We start from the raw sequence: 21,609 nt of genomic DNA, 5'->3' as shown, positions 1-21,609 counted from the left end.
ACATTCTGACTGGACATGGCCTGGCTTTGGGAAATGTGGGCTCAGCTGGTTAAAGAAACAATCGGCAAATGTGGCATGGAGACTACAGGGAACAGTGCTGACAGGGTCTGCTGAAGGCGTCACTAATACCAGACACTGTTCTATTTCATCAGAAATATCTTTGTGCGCCGGGCGGTGGTGGCGCATGCCTGTAATCCCAGCACTTGGGAGGTAGAGGCAGGCGGATCTCTGTGAGTTCGAGGCCAGCCTGGTCTACAGAGCTAGTTCAGGACAGGCTCCAAAGCTACAGAGAAACCCTGTCTCGAAAAACCAAAAAAGAAATACCTTTGTGCTGTGGAATAAGTCTCTTGTACACTGTAAAGATTTGACACTCAAATTGGGTTAATAAAATTCTGATTGGCCAGCAGCCAGGCAGGAAGTGTAGGTGGGGCAACCAAACTAAGAATGCTGGGAAGAGGAAAGGCAGATTCAGGAGTCCCCAGCCAGGTGCAGAGGAAGCAAGATGAGAATACTGGACTGAGAAAAGGTACCAATCCATGTGGCTAAACACTGGTAAGAATTATGGGTTAATTTAAGTGTAAGGGCTAGTTAGTAATAAGCCTGAGCTACTGGCCGAGCTTTTATAAGTAAAGCAATATTAAGCCTCCTAGTCAATTATTCAGGAAATGGCTACTAGGTGTTTGGGAGTTGTTGGTGGGACAGACACTTCTGCTTACATCTTTGTGCCTAAAAATATTTCTTATATTTGAAAAATACTGTGTGTGCATTTACTACTGTGATACCAGAGATCAGATGCCAAGGCCTTGCTATATTAGACACGTAGCCTACCACTGGGCTAAAGCCTCAGCTCTGAACATCAGGATTTTAATAATAGTCTTACAATGTGAATTCAATTACCAACCCAGAATTTATATTTTAACAGGAACAAAAATTGTACAGCACTGCGACTCCTTTGTGATGGGCTGTGTAAAACAATAATTTAACATGACGAGGGAATTTTGCATTGTAAACTTGCTATGACAAACAGCTGACTACTCTGAAACACTGCTACAAAACGGAATTTTCCAGAATTCTGAGCCTAACATGCTAGTCAACAGCTAAAACGCACTTCACGGAGCATCTAAGCGCAGGCAGTGAGCCTGAGAACTTAACGGTTATTAACTTCAACAGCCATATGTGACTAATGGCTACCATACTGGACAGAACAAATCTTAAAGAGAAGAGACGCTACACTGTCAGTGGGCACACCCCTAACGTTCTAGAAACACTGGAAAGAACACCGGACTGGAAGCAAGGGCAAGGGAAGAAAACGAACATTCAAAGCAGCATAAACCTGACCTCTAGGACTTTAGGGTTGCTCCTTCAAGCCCGTGCACTGGGTCTGTGGACATAGAAGAATACAGGAAACAGGAAGTAGGGATGGAAGGAAAGACCATGGTGAGTGACCTACTAGTGACAGGGTGGCTTGTTTTACATGGTGAGGAAAGTGTGCACCTTCACCTCTAGGCAAACAGGCCCTCCAGCCACAACGGAGATGGCCTTATCTCTACTTCTACAGATGAGGGTCCTGAGACAGGAGATTGATACAATGAAACAAACATGAATCTTCTACTCCAAATCCAGCAATACCACCCTCTAGTCCTGTGCATCCTGCACACGCTACTGCAACATCCCTGACTGACGTCCCTGCTGAAGAAAGGTAAGCTCCCAAAGATAGCATCTGTGTCCAGTCAACACCATCATATCTTCTCAAACACTACCACTGACTGAGAGCCATCAAGGCACTCAAAAGACGTATTTTTCAGTATGTGGCTCCATGAACTTAGTACATGTTTGATTCCTTCTGCTCCAATGACAAACACTTGACATGTGCCCTCTGACCCATCAGGCATTCAAGTCTGAGGATCAAGCAGATGGTTAATGGTTAAAACTTTATGAGCGGTCGCAAAGAATCTGAAAATTGGCTTGGAGACTTTTGTGTCAAAATATGAGCTGTCACGTTTTACAGGCTATTACTTTCAGAAGAGAATATTTTTCCCATGATTCTAAAAATATCTGAACAGAAAATTTAATGCCACCAATCAGTTATGACACTTAAGTTTTCCCACAGAACAGCCTTCAGCCTTACATGTTCATCTTGGAGTGCAGAAGTGTTGAAGACACTTTTTTTTTTTTTTAACTTTTCATACATGATTAAATTGTGCTTGCTCCTTATGGAGACATTGCCAGCATCTACCAGACAGTGTGACCAAGGGTAAACTCTGAGAGACACCTCCCAGCCCACCCTACCCTCAAAAAAAAAAAAAAAAAAAAAATCAGAAAGGACAAGCCAGTCTAGGAAATTATTTTCTCAGTCCACTCTCCGGTCTTCTATACTAAGACCTAAAGGAACCTGGCCTACAGGCAACATAAAAATACCCCACAGGACCAGTCTCCCCCTTGCTCCAGTGCTTGCTACAGATACAGCATCATAGGTAACAGCATCCAGTTATACCACAGAGGACTCTCGGTAAGTTATCGCCTTAGCTGGGTGGTGGTGGCGCACGCCTTTAATGCCAGCACTCAGGTGGCAGAGGCAGGTGGATTTCTGAGTTAGAGGTTAGACTGGTCTACAGAGGGTGTTCCAGAAATAACCAGAGCAACCCAAGAGAACCCTGTCTCAAAAAACAAACCATAACAAAAAACAAAAACAAAAAAAGAGTTATGTCCTTGTCCTGGTCAGAAACAAAGGTCACATGGAGCACTTGCTAATTAATGGTCATTTAAAGAGGAAGAGAATTAAAAATATCTATCAGGAATCTGTTGTGGAAACCAGAAATGAGCCAGGGCATGGCTGTTCAGATCCTACTGTGCTATAGGCTACCTGTGAGCTCTGGAAAATGATCTCTAGTAGATGGGTCTGTGTGGAGCTGGGGACCACAGGCTTCTAACCACCTTTCAAAGGATGCTAAAGTTGCTGACCAAAGCATCGTACAGCAAAGACTTAAATTTCTAGGTCTTCCTTAATGTTGGTTTTGTTTTTTATAATCCTCCTAGTTTCCTTTTTAACGTTTACGTGTTCATTCAACAAAATTAAATGTGTACAAGGAGGCAGGCACTGTGGTAGGATGGGAGATCTGATTTGTGCTCTCAAAGGGCCCAACAATGCTGAAAGAAAGGGCAGTTAAGTTAGCAGGCAATTGCTGTGTGCTTGCCAGGAGCTGTGATGAGGTGTGTCTGAGAAGAAAAGGGTAAGGAGGGAAAACAGAAACCCACTCAGCAGGGGTGAGGACCCAGTGATGCAGCAAAGCATCCTGGAAAATGGCCAGTCAGATCAGACCGCGTGAGTTCTCGGCTGTGCTGGGCACCGGTAAGGTCAGTCCAGCAGTTCACATGTCATTAGGGAGGTCATCACACCAGGGAACGCCTCTCAGCAGGTCAATGTGTCCAGCTGTATACAACTGTATACTGGTACAATAATGTCTTCATTTGCATGTGAGGAACAATTCTGGTCACGTGTTCAGCCACTCATTCCCACATCAACCTTGTTGAGACTGGTACGAACGTGTTTTATCCCATACTTAGGGACGGGGAGGGAGGACACATGGATAAGGCTTGAACTGCCTATGGGGCAGTAGAAACGCTTCTAGAAAGAGTTGGAAAGACCTGGGTATCACGGCGAGGCCAGGCTAATCTCAAACAGGAAACAGTGGACTGAACATGGGAAATTGGGGGGTTATAACAGGGGGAGCAGACAGAGGGAGCCAGGAGAGGGGGATGTCCAAAGCCAGAGGAGAAGTTTCCAGAAAGCAGGAGGGCGTTGGCACTACCATTGGATGCGGCTGAGCTGGCCAAGTACAGAAGTGAGGGAAACCATTCCTGGACGGGGCGAGAAGAAACCCGACTCTAGAAGGAACACTTGGAGGAGCAGTGGTCAGAGCCGACTCCAGCTCGAGGGATGAGAAGAGGGGGCAGAAATGGACATGGACATGAATAATGAGAAAGTAACAGAAGGCCAAGGGAAGTCTTCCTGAGAACTCCTACTTCTGTTCTAACAAATGTGAGATAAGCACATTGATGTGGAAAGTTGATGTCAGAAAGTGTGAAGGGTTAAAAAGACACGAGGACCGGACCACAGCGTTGGGAGCCAACAGGACACCGGTGCAGAGCAAGTAGCTTTGGACCTAAGGAGGACACTCCTCCTGCAGATCTCAGCACTCCTCACGGGTGCCGTAGGGGTAGGGCCGCCCTGGGTTCTGCAGGAGCTGAGCAGCACCCAACCTCAGAACCACCAGCCGTGTCTTCCAGCCCTGCTTCAGGCTCTAAGGCAGTGGTTCTCAACCTCTGGATCGTGATCAATTTAGGGCTCAAATGGCCCTTTCTTTCACGGGGGCCGCCTAAGGCCACAGGAAAACCAGATGTTTACATTACGATTCATAACAGCAGCAAAATTACAGTTATGAAGTGGCAATGGAAATAATTTTATGGGGTCACCATGACATGAAGAACTGTATTAAAGGGTCACAGCATCAGGAAGGCTGAGAACCACTCACTGCTCTAAAGGGAAGGAGAGGGCCCTGGATGGTGTGGGGGGGTTGGGGGGGCAGGAAATGCCTTTGAGAACCACGGACAGTTAGTGGGGCTGTAAGTCAACTGTTTGCTCCGTGATGAGAGAAAATTGTTCCTCCCGCTGAGGCAGAATGGGAGGCAGCTAAAAACAGAAAGTAAAACTAAGCCTGACATACACTTTCCCCTGCCTGCCTACAACACAAGTGTGTTTCCTCTTATGGACTTTCCAGAAAACAGAACTCAGAGGAGCCCCAAGATGCACTGAGGACCATCCTTGGATTTTCTTGTAACAGTCTCGGGAATGGGATCATCTTCAAGCGTCTGACTCTAAGAGAACCATCTTCTCTTGTGTCAGGATATGAGTTACAAGAACATGTATTCAATTTGTCTTATTTTTAACCTGAATAAACAATTTAAAGTTTTCAATAGGAAGGCTGATATATATTCACCTTAAAGACCATCTATTACATTCAAAACTCTGAATTTTATTATAAGACAGAAAAAAAATTTTAGTCTGATACTTTAAAATTGAGTGTTACCTTTGAAAAATAGTAGGTTGGGGTGTTTTATCCTGGGTATTTTCTCTTAATCTGTCTTCCAGTTCACCGATATTCTCCTTTAAAGAATAATATTTTATTTTTAAGTATATCAGTGTTTTGCCTGCATGTATGTCTGTGTACCACACGTATGCCATGCCCTTGAAAGTCAGAGTCCCTGGGACTGAAGTTATAGCTGTCTTATGCGTGATGGTAATTGAATTTGGGTCCTCTGAAAGAACAGCTCTTAGCCACTGAGCCATCTCTCCAGATCTGAAAAAGAATTCATACTAACTTGCACATACTCCTGGAAGTTCACCTCAATATTTGTGCTCAGTATTTAGGAAATAATTCTAAAAGTTCTGAAGGTTGAAATGCTGCACACTGCTGAAGTGACAGACAGATGCTGTAACCAGATGTTACATCCTTAAAACTTACGTGAACATCTTGTAATTGTGGTGTACACTTTTAACAATCTCACCCCTTTCCTAAGAAGGCTGAAAATAAACAAACTCACTATACAATTTAGGCTGTGGCCGTCATAAAAGTGAAAAGAGGGTACTAGAGGAGGTCAGTATTCCCAGAGTTTGTCAATGGATTGCTAGCAAAAGCGTCTTCTGAGAAACTTCTCAAAGATTATGGAGCTCTCACCCAGCAGCTGGGGGCTCTCACCCAGCAGCTGGGGCGCTCTCATCCAGAAGCTGGGGGCTCTCACCCAGCAGCTGGGGCGCTCTCATCCAGAAGCTGGGGGCTCTCACCCAGAAGCTGGGGGCTCTCACCCAGAAGCTGGGGCGCTCTCACCCAGAAGCTGGGGGCTCTCACCCAGAAGCTGGGGGCTCTCACCCAGAAGCTGGTCTCTTATCCTTGTTCTGCATCCACAAAGGTAACTCAGCTACCTTCACATGCAACTATTGAAAGATCTAACAGTGCATCTTGACACAGTATCTACCTTACTCAAATGTGCTAAAATACCCACCCCACACGTAGGAGGCAATTCTTACCTCTGCTGGGCATACCTTAGCTAAGGGACTGTATATTTAGGGATATGGCATTTTCCCTATGCAGAAGAGCCATGCTTGGTAATAAGCCTCACTGTGTCTACACCTCCCTCCCTGGGGTCAAAACCATGTGGAGTTGAACTGAGCTCTAAGCAAGGGTGTGGATGTGTCACAACTTGAAGCCTTGGGTCTGAGGGTCCAATATCAAATGTTTTAACCAGGCCTTGATACAAGCTGAGTAGAAAAACCACCAACTAAAGGCCAATATGTTCGCATAATGACTGTACATAACAAAGATGTTAGGTTTGGCTCCTTAGCTCCAGAGGAAGTGGAAACTGCACACAACTCAGAAACATCTAAGGTACGCAAGTCAAAACGGGAACAGTCACATGAAGAGCAGCCTTGGGATGAATGACCCAATCAGCTACAGGCAAATCGGAAACTGATAGAAAATCTTGTATCTATTTGCCACTAGGAATTACGAAACCAATTTGAACTCCAGAGCCAACACTAAACAAATTGTGTTTCATTGGTCACTGTGATGAATTCAGTTCTTTATTCAGTCAAATTCCAACCTAGACAAGGTTTGGAGACTCGATTTTACTTTCTTTTCATAAACATCTTAGAGCTGATCTCTGGGGGAACTCAAAGTTGTCAGTAAAGCCAAATGTACTGGTTCCCATGGTCACACAGTATTTGCCAATCTATGTGGGTATCCAATCACATCACTCAACCCTGGGCCAACCATAACCTCATAAATGTGGAAACTTCCTCTTCAGATGAAAGCTGGGTTACTTAGCTGCTATAACACTTGCTCTTTTCCTAAATAGTCTTGTATACCTCTTTCAGTAGTTCATTTCCATTGGGAAATAATAAAAACATGCCGACCCTAATTCCATTTTCTCTCTTAATTGTTTCCTCATAAAATTTCATTCTCCAAAGTTGTTCAATAAATTCCCCCTTTTTTGAATAAATAAGGCTTTAATATCAAAAAGGAGAAGAACTGTGGAGCTGTGAACATGACCCAGTGGGTAGGAACACTTGCTGCCAAGCCTGGGTGTGATCCCTGGAACCCACATGATGGAAGGGGAGAAGCAACCATAAGCTGTCCCCTCACCCCGACACCCCTGCATGCAGTGACGCTCCTGCCTCACTCCAAACACAGGAAGGCAAAAGAGGTGACCTTTAGAAAGAGTGAACTGTGTCCTGAAGTCATGGGCTGGCGTGTTTCTGATTTTCAACAGTTTCACGGACAAGGCTATCATCTTCCTAAGAAAACAGACAAAGGTATGACTATTTCAAGACAGACCTCGGTGAAGGACTCCTTCCCTATCCACACCTGAGAACAAGGCCAGATGAGCAATCAGGACTTCCTGACACGCGTGGAAGAGCGGGCAAACGCTGTGTGGACTGCTATTTTTGTTTCTAAATGCTTCAAAGCAGCCAGGAACACACACAACTGAATGAGTGTCTCCAGTCAGTGGCAGCCAGGGCAGACCTCAGGGAAGGCCTCACACCATGTGTACCGATGTATATTACAAATCACGCAACAGTTTAAGAACTGAAAAACTACCAGTCAACTAAGAGAAGACATTAAAACAACTTTTTCAAAACACGTAATGTTGTTGGTAAAGTGCTGCAGGGCCAGGCTGAAGCTAAAACAGTGACACAGACTTATGGCCACCTGGACAGCTGATGGATGCTGGGGGAAGGACCAGGAGGACATTTTCTCCAGTGCCGTAACCACTGGTAAGTTCCCCAAGCTCCTGTAAATAACCCCCCTCCACCCTTGCTCATGCAAATGACCCTAAACTCAACAAGGTATGAACCACAAACACTAGGACATGAGAACAGGAGGGGGACTTGTGAAGAACTGAAGAGTTCAGCAGTAATGGGAGGTAAAGATGACCAAGACTATTATTACACACACACACACGCACACGCACACACGTCAGGAGTGGTCAAAGCATAAAAACAAGAAGATGGCCGCCTGGAGAAGACCAACTCTCGGGTTTGGGCAGCAGGTGTCCTGGTACACTTCCCTAGCACCTGCCACACTGTAAGGCAGACATGCCCCTATACCTACAGTGTTTTCAACGCCTGTGAGAAAATAATGATTTCCAATGCTGATGGGTATTTCGTTAGATAATTCTTGGGCTCGTGTTTTTTTGTTTGTTTTGCTTTTTCTGTTGTGAAAGTTACAGGGAAAAGGCATTTTAAACTGAGTTCCTCCTGTAGGCCGTCAAAGATGCTCCATAACAAATCAAGCTCTTAAGCTCAGGTCTTGCTGAAGCCAGAACCAAAGGTGCTTGGGTCTCAACAATTCTGCCCAGTGGTGGGTGCTGTTTTGAAAAGAGAAGGGTATAGGAATAATTACAGAGGCACAAGGGTGCTCAGTGTGCTATTCACTCATTTACTGGGAAGGTTTTTACTAGCTGAAGTCCAGAGCACAGGAGGTAGTCAGGACAGGGGCACCCAACCAGAGAACTGTCCGGAGTTTAACAAAAACTAAAAAATTATAACCACAAGAAACCTCCTACTTGACACTTTGTATATGCCTTCTGGACGTACAATGAGCCAAATGCTATCTTTCTTCTCACACAGGTTCACTGAAATAGAGTACTTTGTAATCCACCAGTCTAACCAACTTAGTAACAGTGGTCAGTAAACTATCAAGTCTAAGATCCATAAACTGACCTTTGTAAGTAATGCTTGCACACACATGCACATCACTAGTGCACAGGCACATCACACACACACACACACACACACACACACACACACACACACACACACACACCAGGAGGAAGGTCTGTTCCTGGACACTGACTATAAAGCAGTTCCATCAGGCACAACTCCTTGCTGTACCTACCACTCCTTCACCCCAAGATCACTCTTCTCTCAGAACCCTGTGGAGTCTCACACAAGCTGAAGCACATTCACAAAACAAGCCATCCCATGGGGGCTACAAAGATCACTAAGTGGACAGTAACTTAAATAGCAATGGAATCCATACAAATCATGAGGTGAGTCAATGACTCAAGTGACTCATGAATGCTTTCTCACACCTGCCACCGCTGACCCCATTTAGGAAGCCCAGCCAGTCCTCTCCCCCTCTGCTGTCTCGGGTTTGGGTTAGTGGGCCCCTTTTAAGAGTCACATTCCTAAAGCCTGAGTTGGCGCTGATGAGAAACTACTAGGCACAAAAGTCCTAACAAGTTTCATAAGCAGATGTGAGGCTTAAGAAAAGAGAAAATATTGGCTTTGGGATATCTACTTCTGAGAGAATATCAAAGTTACCAATACAAAAATATAAAGAAATCTACAGGGCTTTGTGAAGGGTGAGGCACTCAATTAAGGGCACGTGTATGTGTGCACACATCTATTTCCAATTGTGAATTATACTGTTAGGAACTATTTTGAAATGTTAAATTAAAAACATCAATTGCTAGAAGAAACATTTATCATGGGAGAAGGTGGGAAAACCTGACTCAACCACTCCCAGCCAGAATACGGCTCTGTTCAGAATGCCTTTGTGTGTATTTGACACTGTGCAACAAGCAGGGCTCTGCATCATGTCCTTGTCTACCAGGCCAATCACATGAAGCTTTACAAGAGAAAAATAAAAGGAGCAGAGAACTATCCAAAGGAAAAACCAAATCAACCTGGTAGAACTGAATGACCAAGCAGAGCATTTGCCTCCATGTGTGATTCTACAAATGGTGCCCCTGAAAGCCCTGGTTATACCTTTAAAACCATTTCTATCTGCTGTCTGGGGCTTTAGAAAGCACCTAGGCAAGACCCTTGTGTACCACCCTTCGTTACCGGGCACATTCGAATTAGCTGGTTAAAAGGAAACTAGAGTGTGTTCCCAGGTACTTTTCATCTGTTGTTCTTCACATGTGCAAGTCCCACACCTACATGCCTGCTTTTACTACCATATAAATGGAACTGTTCAGGGAATGGAGGAGGCTCCCTTCTGGCCCCATGTAAACAGTAATTTGGAACTCACTCTTCCTCACATAGATGGCAGTGGGAATCACTGATTCTTTCCCTTGGGCTTTGGAACATGAGCACGGGGCAGGCAGACCACACATTCTTCTCCATTTGAAGTCCTTCCTTCCATCAGTCACTCTGATCCAGCAATAAAAAGCACACTCACAGGATTGCTCCTTTTCAGCTACGACCTTGTAGGGGAAGGAACAATTTTAGCTGTCCCCTCAGGAGTCAGTTGTTCTTTTTCCTACTTGTTAATTTGATAAGGAAATGACTACTCTATCTGAAGACACAGATAAGGATAATTTTCACTTTGTTTTTTTGAGGCAGGGCTTCTCTTCCTAACCCTTGGCTGTCCTGCAACTCACTTTGGAGACGAAGCTGGCCTCCAACTCAGCAATCTACCTCCCTCCCGCTGCCTTTAATGCATGCGCCACCCACCACTGCCTGGCCTAATTTTGACATTTTGTAACTGCCAATGGGGCTGAGATTTCTACTCTGTCTTTCTAAACTGCCTGCTTCTAAATCACTGGGTCTAGAATTACACTAGACAGATTGAAAGTCTAGGATACTGCAGAAACTACAGATTTGAGCTACTAGTTACTTCCTCTCTCTCCCATGAACAGAACTCTTTCGAGATCCTGAATTCTAATACTTAAGGATGAAACGGCTCATAATCTGCTCAAGTTCTCAATATCATATGGTGGGGAGGCATAACAGGAATTTTAAAAAACTCTAAATACAATACAATGAGTCAGACACAACCCAATGAAGTGATCAACACAATTTATTTCCAGGATTAACAACTTTTTAAGCATGGATATATTCAAGGGAGAAGTCCTTTTTTCTTTTCTTTTTTTTTTTGCTCAATTTCAAAAGAATCAATTTTTTCCAATTATCACTGGGGGTGATACCCTGAAAAACCTGATTTCCTCATTTTATTGCATAAGAAATCCAGTAATACTGACTTATTCAAGAAACTGTTACTACCTGGACATGATTCAGACAATGAGCGACAGGAAGGAAGCTCTTAAGGCACCTCTTTCAATGATGGGCCCTCCTCCACCTAGGACATCAGATCAGGGTCCTGTCATGGGCCTCAAGAGTCGGGGATTCAGATACACTGCACACTTCTAAAACCTATAGCACTCCAAGAACTACACAATGCTCTTTCCTCTCTGACTCTGGCTTCTAATACCTAATTCTGCATAAGTAATTCCTTAATTGTGGCAATTGCCACAGAACACTAACTTGGCTGATTCACCAGGGCTACATTGGCCATAATGAGCAGCCATCGAGAGTGCCATGGTGTAGAAGTGCTGGGTGCTCCTCGTATACTACTCACGGAAATTCTCAGTTTCAGTAAAAGCTTCCGGGGTCATTGTTCAGACATCTACTCAGTCTGGACCTTCCCATGCTTGCCTAATTCAGATTTCAGGAAGATTTATGCTGATTTTTTTTAAACTGCTGGCTAATTGTGTGAAAATTTTTGAGAAAGGTTTTAAAGGTTTTATTTTTAAAATGCCATGCCTACTAAGCCACTGAAATAGTAAAGAATGGGTCATACTGCTGTGTGATGTTCTGTATGCTGTGAAAATGTGTCGCTATGATTGATTGATAAATAAAACGCTGATTGGCCAGTAGCCAGGCAGGAAGTATAGGATAGACGGGATAGGCAGAGAGGAGAATTCTGGGAAGTGGAAGGCTGAGGCAGGAGACGCTGCCAAGTCGCTGCCATGGGAAGCAACATGTAAGATACAGGTAAGCGAGGAGCCACGTGGCAAGGTATAGATTTACAGAAATGGGTTAAGATGGAGGATCTAGCAAGCAAGAAGCCTGAGCCATTAGGCCAAACAGTTTAATATAAGCCTCTGTGTGTTTACTTGGGGGATGCTAGTGGGAGAGAATTGTCCTGACTGCTGGCAGGCCGGGACACAGGAAAACATCAGCTATATCATATAGTCCAACATGTAAACAAAACAGAAAATATAAATATTGCCAGTTTTTTGATAACACGACAAAATGAATCAAAATGGGCATGAGTGCACACTTTTAGAGTGCTATTTAATGACACCTAAAAATCCTCCACTTTTACAAATCCATGCTCTCTCCCTTTCATTCCAGAGGATCAAACCTGGGGCCATGCACATACTAGACGTGGTCCATTGCCGAGTCCTGGTTCATCAACCACTTTTTAATGAAACAATTCAGAGGCTGCTTGTTGTGATGTAATAATAATATTACTGGATTTTCCCTGTACATTCCACTAGATCAAGTGTTAATGGGCAAGTATGGGTATCACACATTCACCTGAAAAGGTAGGTAGTGCGGAATATCCATTTAACAGTTTGCAATGGACTTCAGTAGTTTTAAATTTCACTGTTGTAACAGCGAAAGTGATTTTATAATGGAGCTCCACAAATATAGACTCTGTCACTCTGATGTGTCCACTCTTTCCACTATGTTTTAGGGGGTCAATTTACATGAATTTTAAATAGTTACCCAGTTTAGTCTTAGGATGTTATAGATGGGGTCATTAGTGCCCCTCCAAATATTCTGAGGTACGTCAGAGCTCTTAAGAAAATAATCTGAACACACGCATGCACTGACAGAGGATGGTGCGAAGACACAACCATCTGGGAGACAGCAGGCAAACACCAGCATGAGGAATCTGCAATGCAAGGACACCTCAGGGGCTGCTGAGAACAACCGGAAGATGGGGGGGGGGGGCTTTGCCGACAGCCTGACTCACACTGCTCTAGCTACTACACATCTTGGTAAGTTGCTACAGTCGCTCCAGGAAGCTCAACACAGGCCGCTTACTAACAGCACAGCTCTACCAAAGGCAAGAACTACAGCCTTGGCAAGCACAGCTTTGAAGTTAGTAGAGTCTGGGGGGGTGGAGGTGGGGAAGCACACACATGCAAGCCAAGAGTGATGGACAGGAGAGCACTGTCTTGTTTAAAAACAACAGAAGTATCTGAGCCTCCTCAGTGACTATTTCTGAAGATAAGCTGTGTACAACGCTTGCCACACAAGGGTTAAAACTCTTTCTACTCCAAGCCCTTCTCTGCCTGTAGTGAGACAACTAACACAGTCATGGGCATGGCCTACTGGGGCCAACAACTGAGAACGTAATAGATTCAGAACAGGCCCCAAGTAAAGGGTTAGAAAGCCTCTTCCTCTAAAGGACTCAAAGCCAAATTCAAGCCCCAAAGAAGGAAAGGTCTGGCTTTACACAGCACATGTATTAAACTAGTAAAGGATATGCCCAGACAGCTACTGTAAAAACTGACTACCAATGAAGTAGGAAACTTCCGTTATGGAAAAAAAAAAAAAATCAGAGGAACATTTTACATAATAATGTAATTCATGTAATAATCGTAAACAAAATAATCAGATTTGCTAAGGAATGGGAGTTTACCTAACAAATTCTATGAGCATGTCCCGAGGGAAGACTGGGCAGTAAAATGGCCACTATTCAGTTGCTGATTCTAGGACTCTGAAAACAGTGTCATGACAAGATGTAAACTAAATTTCTATGAATCTAGCTTAGGGATGTGAATACTTGAAGAATCCTGTTATGCATTTTAATAAGGTAAAATAATTGCAAATTAATTATTACTACAAAGCGCATAGGTTAGCCTCTAAATTGTATGAATTCAAGTGGAAAGCAAGCATTAATAATTCTCGATGTATGTACTATTACTTCATACTTTGTTTAATCCAAGCCCAATGGACTATTTATAGAATGGCTGATACAAAGATACAGATTACTAAATCTTGATTATACATACAGTGCATAAAACTGAGTTTTTGAGTTGTCAAAAATACATGCAAATCAGCAAAGAAGTCCTCACTGGTTACAGAGCATCCTCAAGGAGAAAGGGAAATGGAAAAGGGTTTTCACATTTTATTTGTGAGCAAAGTGTTTTCTAAATGAAGCCTTATGCAGTATAAACCTGCCTTCACACCCGTTGAAAGCACACCATTGCACAAACTTAAAACCATTAAGTGAGTTCTTAGATAATCTAAGAGGAAGAATAACAAAGTACATGTGTAACCACAAAAAGGGAACTTCAGTGCTTAATGCAACCATAAATCCTAAAAAGCCTGGTTGGGCATTTTCAGAATTGGCATACACTAATTTCACAATCTGGTAACAGGGTTTCAATGTTCACTCCAATACAAATTGAGACTTAGGGAAGCCATCTACACCTGCGACTTAAGTTTCTCTTAAGCAAAACAGATACTACAAAGACTACTTTCCCAGGGTGGTCACAGGACTGCCTTACAAACATGAGGAATTAGTTATTCCACTCCTCAACACAGTATGCGTCCTTACTACTAGCTATGGGTGTCTTCAGTGATGAAGACTGACTAGCTACGAAGACATAAAGACCGGAGGTTCAGTAGCTTGTGCAAAGACATTCTAGCAACTGTCAAGGGCAGTTTGAAAACCCAAAAGCAGTAATTTTATTATTTTAAATGCATTAAAGTGATCTAATAGTTTTTCCCACCCCCATTCTTCTTCTCTTCTTCAACTTGTCAGTCACAACATCGAAAACTATCACTGCTTATTTTATTTTTGTTAAAGACACGGATTCACTATGTGACTCTGGCTGAACTCAAGATCTTATTGCTTCGGACTCCTGAGTGGCCTGTGTTCTATGACATTCAACAAGTTACGGCATTAAAACGCTGGAAACAGCCTAGAGATCAGGGTGGGGAAGCAACTCACTTTTAATACGGGTCACAATTTCAGTTTCCAGCCCTGCCTGCTCCTGTACAGTCTGGAGTTCTGAGAACTGTGGCAGACAGGGTAGGAGGAGACAAAGAACCTTTGCACTCAAGTTCCCTGCATTCAGAAAGTCTGCTGTGGTGGACTCAATCAACTTCAGACAACAAGTGTTTGAAAACTCCAAAGAATCTATATTGAACACACAAACTCTTTCTTTGGTCATTATCCCCTTAACAACAGAGTATAATAACTACCAACACTACATCACAGTTACTAGGCTTAAAAGGAAATCTGAGCTGACTTGAAATACATGGAAGGATAGAACTGAGCACCTGTAGATTTTGGTACCTGGGGGAAAAGTCTCAGTACCAATTCCCTGCAGACTGCTTGAGGGGATAACTGTGTGCAGGTATGAAACCATGTATGTGGTCTTATGCAAAGTGTATACTCATTAAACCATGCATCTGGCTCTGTGTAAATGTATTCTCAGGTTACTGCATGAAGCAGCTAATATTTTATACAATTAGAAGTTACTCTACTACACTTTTCTCCCCCTTTGATACAGTAACAAAAGGAAACAGGTAAAGGAGGGTAAAGAAAAGGAGGCTAAAAGTATTTGTTCTCAATCTTCAACAATCTTCAGAACAAAGCAAGGTAATTCTAAGTGCATACATGAGATGAAAACCCTGCTTGCAGGGGGGGGGGGGCAGGGAGGGCAGGGGGGGAGGCAAGGAGCCTATCTAGAGAAACGACTTATGTGTGTCAGTTCCTGATGTAAGATCCATGTACAAAGTCCTAGTAATGACACTGATGCCAGTTCCTGACTCATTTAATGCACACTTGTAATCCTATCACTAGGGAGCAGAGGGGCTGTCCTGAGTTCAAGGCCAGCCTAAGCTACAGGTGAGACCCTGGCCCAAAAATGAGAGGAGCAGGGAACAATGTGTATCTGAAATGGAAGTATGTAGGTGGGATTAAGCAGAAAACACATACACTAAAGAAGGTATGTCTACATAACTTACACACACGTCTATGAGTGTGTCATAAAACCTCTCAGAAGACTTCAGTCTGTAGTGACTACTCACACAGTTTCTTATAATTTTCAGGGCTCCAGGTGACTCTAACACTTCCCAGAAAGCAGGGAACCACAGGGAGCAACACACTACAAATCACTTTCCGTGTGTACCTACATTAAAGTATAGCATTATTGGTTTTAATGTTTGCCTTCACAAAATTTGATCTTTTTTCTGTAGATGTGAACATTAAATATTTAGAGCCCACAGCTCACATGGTCTTATAGATGCTGTATTTTATATAAAAACCACAGCAAGAAAATTCTATGCCACCCTATAGCATCTGTGATTAAGTAACTTAGTGTTTTATCTGCCTGCCTTAAAAATGAATTACAGACATTTGTTCTCGTCTTCTGCAGTACGTAAGTAAAATACTTGTTTGTAAAGGGGGAAAATGTAAAAGGTACTGAAATATTTTACTAACACAGCACCTAGTAAATAATATCCAATATAAAGGCACATAAGGTATAGCAAAAATATTTTAATTGGATATACAATGCCCTTGGTTCAAAGGTCATGCCCATCTGAATACACAGTGAGGAAAATATAATATTCTTGGAATCAATTACTCAGTGGGTCTGTACTAAATGGGCAGGAAATGTATCCAGATTCATTCGCTAGCAGTAATATTCACGCATGCTCATTAAACTGTCTACTGTCTACTTAGTAAGTCCTTTTTCTTTGATTCTATGACCCTTTTAACTTGAAATATCTCTGAATTAGGAATTATTTTATGGTCACTGGGATGTCTTACTGGAAACTGCCTGTTTCTGAGTAGTGTTGATTGCAATTATCCAATGAAATTCACTATTTTTTTAAAAAGTAACTTTAAAAAAATAGCATTGTTCCTAGTCTTAAGCACTCTAGATATCCAGTCGCTTCATAAAACAATCTTTCACAAAAGTGAGAATGGAAAATTGAATAAAACAGCACAATTCCCACGATAAGAATGAAAAGTTACATGGAATTACCTTGAGCTTAAATGGCATTCACACCATTTGGACCTTCCCATTAACTTCCGATTCTTTCCTCACCTAGAGTGACCTACAATGAGCATCCGACCCCGAAAACTGCACAACCAGATGACTCTGTCACATGTTTCTATGCAGTGCAGAAGTTACCAACTGCACTGTACACATACTAATGCTAAGAACAGAGCTCAAGCTCAATGAAACGTTTACAGATTAAAAAATAATTAATTCAGTCTGCTAAACTACAAAGAAGAGTGTGGCATCACAGTAAAACTATGTGGGGCTGTTGAGTGTATCTCAGTGGGAGAACACCCAGCATGCAACTGGCCAGGGGTCCACCCCAGCAACAAACAAATCCATACTATGTGACTGAGTGTCTCAGACAGTACTGCCCACAAACCCACCAAGCACTGTATGAAGTGGTGGGGCCACGGCTCACATATTCCAGTTGGTAGCATTCTAATTACAGAGTGGTGATCAACGATATACAAAATAGGGCAGGTCCTAAGCCAAACCTATCAAATAAAACAATTACCTTTTCTCTGGAGTGTTTAAATACTGGTGAAGAAAATTCTAGTTCAGTCAACAAGGCTAGGTATTTCCTTCCTTAACATTATATAACTAGAGAGGGGCACGGGAGAACCAAAGTCATTTCTTTTAAATCATACAAAAGAGTCCCCATGCTCAAGATGACACAGTGATGACAGCTGTTAAGTTGGTTTACTTGCACTTTCTAGACCCTCCAAACCAGTGCAAGTGCAACCCACCTCAAGCACCCACAAGAAGAGGAAAGGCGTAGAATTTTTTTTTTAGAAAAATCACTAACAAGTCTTATTTATATTGCTACTTAACTTGAACGAACGTCTATTAATTTTGATCAGAGTAATTGGAACTAAAGTTGTTTTGAGAAACTGTACTCAATATCATTTCCTAAAGTCAAAGTCAGTCTTTCCTGGATGTTTACTTTGCCCTAAAGTTGCAATTTTGCCTCTATCCTAAAGGAAAGACCTGAAATAAAATCAGACTATTGACTGGTTTACTTTGGAACTAAACATTCAAACACTCTTACTCTTACCTACTTTCCCCAAATTATGAAATATATTCTGTCCTATTATCTGTATTTACACCGTGTGAGAAAAGGACTATCTTTGGCCACAGAAATTATAGCTCTCTAGATCACCACCACAAGTGTACACAAACAAATCTTATTTGACATGGCTGGTGTGCTCTGTCACGGCTTAGGAATTTTAGATAGATCAAATGATGAACTAACTGCTCAAGATGACTGCTCAGGATCACAGGAAAGCTTTCCACTGGAACTAAAAAATACCGATGGCTTTTTTTTTTTTTTTAACATGTATATACTATATGTAGAAAACTCAAAAGAAAACAGCAAATAAATGAAACTTAAGGGCAAAAGCAAACAAGAAGCCAACCCAATTTCTTCTCCTCAGTTTACCTTAGAGTCTTGTCTAAACAAAGTTACCCAGAGCCTACAAAACACATGATGGACACTTTATTCCTGGTATATCAAAATCTCTTAAGTCCATCAACACCAGTATACATTTGGTGCAATCAAGAAACTCATGGTGGGCACGTGAACTACACTTCTTAATGACAGTATTATCTACACAGAACAGCAAATAGAGCGGGAAAACTTGGAAGAACCTAAGTGCAATCTGACTACATGCTGCACCTGGCTTTATGTTCGGCTGTATTAAAGTACTGCAGAACTGCCTCTTGGCCAATATACTTCTTTCTAATTTCTTCATATTTACCAAGATTGAAAGCTATAACCATGAGCAATGTTAATTTATCCAATGTTTCCAATTTTCTATCAAGTTTTAAAGAGTATCTTATTAAACTTTTAAAAAACATTTTATCTTTTCTCTGTATAAGCAGAGACACACATACAGAGAAAGAAAAACTACATGGCTTATACAATAAATATACATGGGTACTGCGTACATATTAATCAGACTGCATGGTTTTTATATAAAAGTATACAGGTTTTTACCACCACATAACTCTTCATTGATGTTAAAGTGTAATGGGGAACTTCCACAGCTAAGTGCATGCTACTAACAATTCAGTTTTAAGAATTTGTAGGTTAAAAAAATACAATTCCTAGAACACTGTTATCAAACAAGTAAGTTTTATTGGCATCTAAAAACAAAATTCACCCAACATTGAAACGTATTTTAATGTTTATGTTGTTTGCTTTTTCTTTTCTTTTTTTTACTCACTGCAGTATGAGGAACAAATCACACACACTTACTTTGGAGGAACAGAGACCATAGTGGAGATTTTCACAAAATCACTTTTTAAAATCTCTGTATTATGCTCCTCAAGAATCTAGAACCAGTCCTTGCATAAAATGTCACAGCTTTGTTACCTTAAAATCCTGCAGCAGCCTAGAGATCTGAAGAAGATGTGCCACACCTTGCTGTTCTGAAATTATGTCATTACCATAGCCAACCCAATGACAGTGTCTAAAACCCTCTCTTCCATAGGAAGTCTCCGACAAGCTGTTAGCATCTCCTTGACGTTAAAAGAATCTGGGGCAACATTTATACTTTATCAGAAAAATAAAAAAATGTTTACCTACCATGTTCATATTAAGAACAATGTCTCTACAAGTCAGTTGTACAATAATTTTAAGAGAAAGGTGAACATGAACATCAGATTAACTTAGTTCTGGCAGATAAACGTGAACAACTCTGGTGCAGTCAGCCATTACCCTCTTACAGAGATGACAACTGTACAAAAGGTTTCTTTTACCTACTGAGCGATGGTTATGTCCCCTCAGTCTCTGTGCTCTCAACCACCACTGCTTCACTTTCTACATCAGCAACTGTGCCGCTCTCCTCCTTGTCTACGTCACCTGAAGACGCCAGTTTGTCATAGAGTTCAGGGTCCTTCTGTACTGGTAAAGGCGGTGGCTGAGCATGCCTCTCTGTATTTTCACCGTTAACTTGAGGCACATTATCACCTTTTCGTTGAGAAGTGGCCCCTTCGAAATAATCAAACACCCGAGCATGAGGAGGGGGGACCCAAGTGTTTTGAATTCTATCTCGTCCAAGACGATTTCCATTAATTTCTCTGCAGAAATCAAAATCTCTGTCATCCCTATCCCTCTGCCTCTCCCAGGGTCTTCTGCGGTCATCAAAATCTCTGTGAACTTCTTGCGCAAATCCTCTGTTCCAAGGACCACTTCTAGGATCAAATCGGTAACTTCCAGCCCGAAATCTACCTCTTTCTTCATGTAAGCCTTTTGGACCACCAAAGACAGGCAGAACTCGATGCTCTCTTTCATCAAAATCTCTATGCCCCCAAGGCTTCTCTGGGGGAAAGCCAAAGTGGTCTCTTCGACCAAGATGATCTAGACCTGGCCTCACAAGATTCTCTCTCATGTCCACAGGAGGTCTTCCAAAATGATCCCTACCATCTAATGGAGGCCTTCCAGGGCCTTCTCGGGGATCTATAGGTCGCCCAACCACATCCCTAACATCCACCGGGGGAGGTCTATTAATGCCCTCCCTTGTTTCTACAGGAGGAAACCGGTAATCTCTATCCCCTTCCTGCTGAATATTGTCATTCCCAAGTGGTATTCGTTTATCTGGGTTGGGAATATTGTCTATACTTGGTCTTCCAGGAGCCAGAAAAGGTCTTTCTGGCTGACTAAAAAGATCTCCAGGAGGAAAAGGTCCACGGGGTGGCGGGTGAAGAGCTGCATCAAGTACCGATGGGGGAGGGATCCCCCGTTGGGGGGGGATTCCAGGCTGTAGTAAAGGGAATCTTGGTCCAGGAGCCTGTGGTATCAGTCCTGGACGGATGTCTAACATTGGCAATGTAGGCATCCTTTGAGCTGGGATAGTTAAGGGAGGTAAATTTTGAGGTCCAATTGGTGGCTGTGTTCCCAAAAGTCCAGCAGGATTTGTAACATTTGGTGGCTGTAGTCCTACAAGTCCAGAGTTGTTAGGCAAGTTTGGAGGCAGTACCCCAAGAAGTCCAGAGCCACTCGACACATTTGGTGGCTGTATGCCCAAAATTCCAGAGTTATTTAGAATATTTGGTGGCTGGGCTCCAATAATTGCAGCATTACTGGAAACATTAGCTGGCCGAACCCCCAGAATTTCAGAATTACTTGACACATTTGGTCTCTGCACACACAGGATCCCGGAGGTGTTTGCGGGGCCAGGCGGCTGTGCTAACATTGCAGCACTACTTGGAATTTCATTTGGAATCACTAAAACAGAAAGAGAAGAAATCATCTAAAGTAATTTATTGTTATAAAAAGGAAATAAATTATTAATGCTATAATTTCAACTAATGAACTTCAGCTACCTCCCGTCAAGGAATCATACTTTACCGGATACAGCATGAACATCAGACCTAAGACTAGTAGGAATAGTCCACAGAGTGAAATTCACATGTTGAAACAAAATACTCTGCACAAATGTTTTCAAACAAAAAATGTCAAAGTGTGTTTGCATGTGATTAAGATACCAAACAATGGGACCACTAAATATTATTTAATGCTTTCAAACACCATTTTTAGCTAGATAATAATCTGGTATTCAGTCAAGAGGTGCTTACCCTTGTCTTCTGACCACAATGCCCAAGAGCAGCAGCATCCAAGGGGGAGTGCTGGGTCTTAATGGGAAGGTCTAAAAACCAGTATTATTCTGAATAGAATATCCTTTGTAATTGTCTTAACAACACTGGGCACTAAAGGAAGGCAAG

General features: G+C 42.4%; 1 protein-coding gene across 6 annotated transcripts in view; it reads right to left on the bottom strand.

Moving 5' to 3' along the window:
• The window catches only part of Scaf8 (SR-related CTD associated factor 8), a 175,368-nt gene that overhangs the window by 72,523 nt on the left and 81,236 nt on the right, over positions 1-21,609 (bottom strand). For 4 of the 6 annotated variants that reach the window (XM_036168651.1, XM_036168652.1, XM_036168649.1 and 1 more), the window contains one exon: positions 19,645-21,112. In XM_036168651.1, coding sequence (XP_036024544.1) covers positions 19,659-21,112 — 1,454 coding nt within the window. In that variant the 3' untranslated portion in view covers positions 19,645-19,658. Of the gene's footprint in view, positions 1-19,001; positions 21,113-21,609 lie in introns of those variants that run through there. The other 2 variants (XM_036168647.1, XM_036168650.1) reach the window with 1 other exon arrangement.

The sequence above is a fragment of the Onychomys torridus genome, chromosome 19, assembly GCF_903995425.1.
Source record: "Onychomys torridus chromosome 19, mOncTor1.1, whole genome shotgun sequence".
NCBI classification, from domain to species: Eukaryota; Metazoa; Chordata; class Mammalia; order Rodentia; family Cricetidae; genus Onychomys; species Onychomys torridus.
This window is presented reverse-complemented; position numbering and strand designations above follow the sequence as displayed.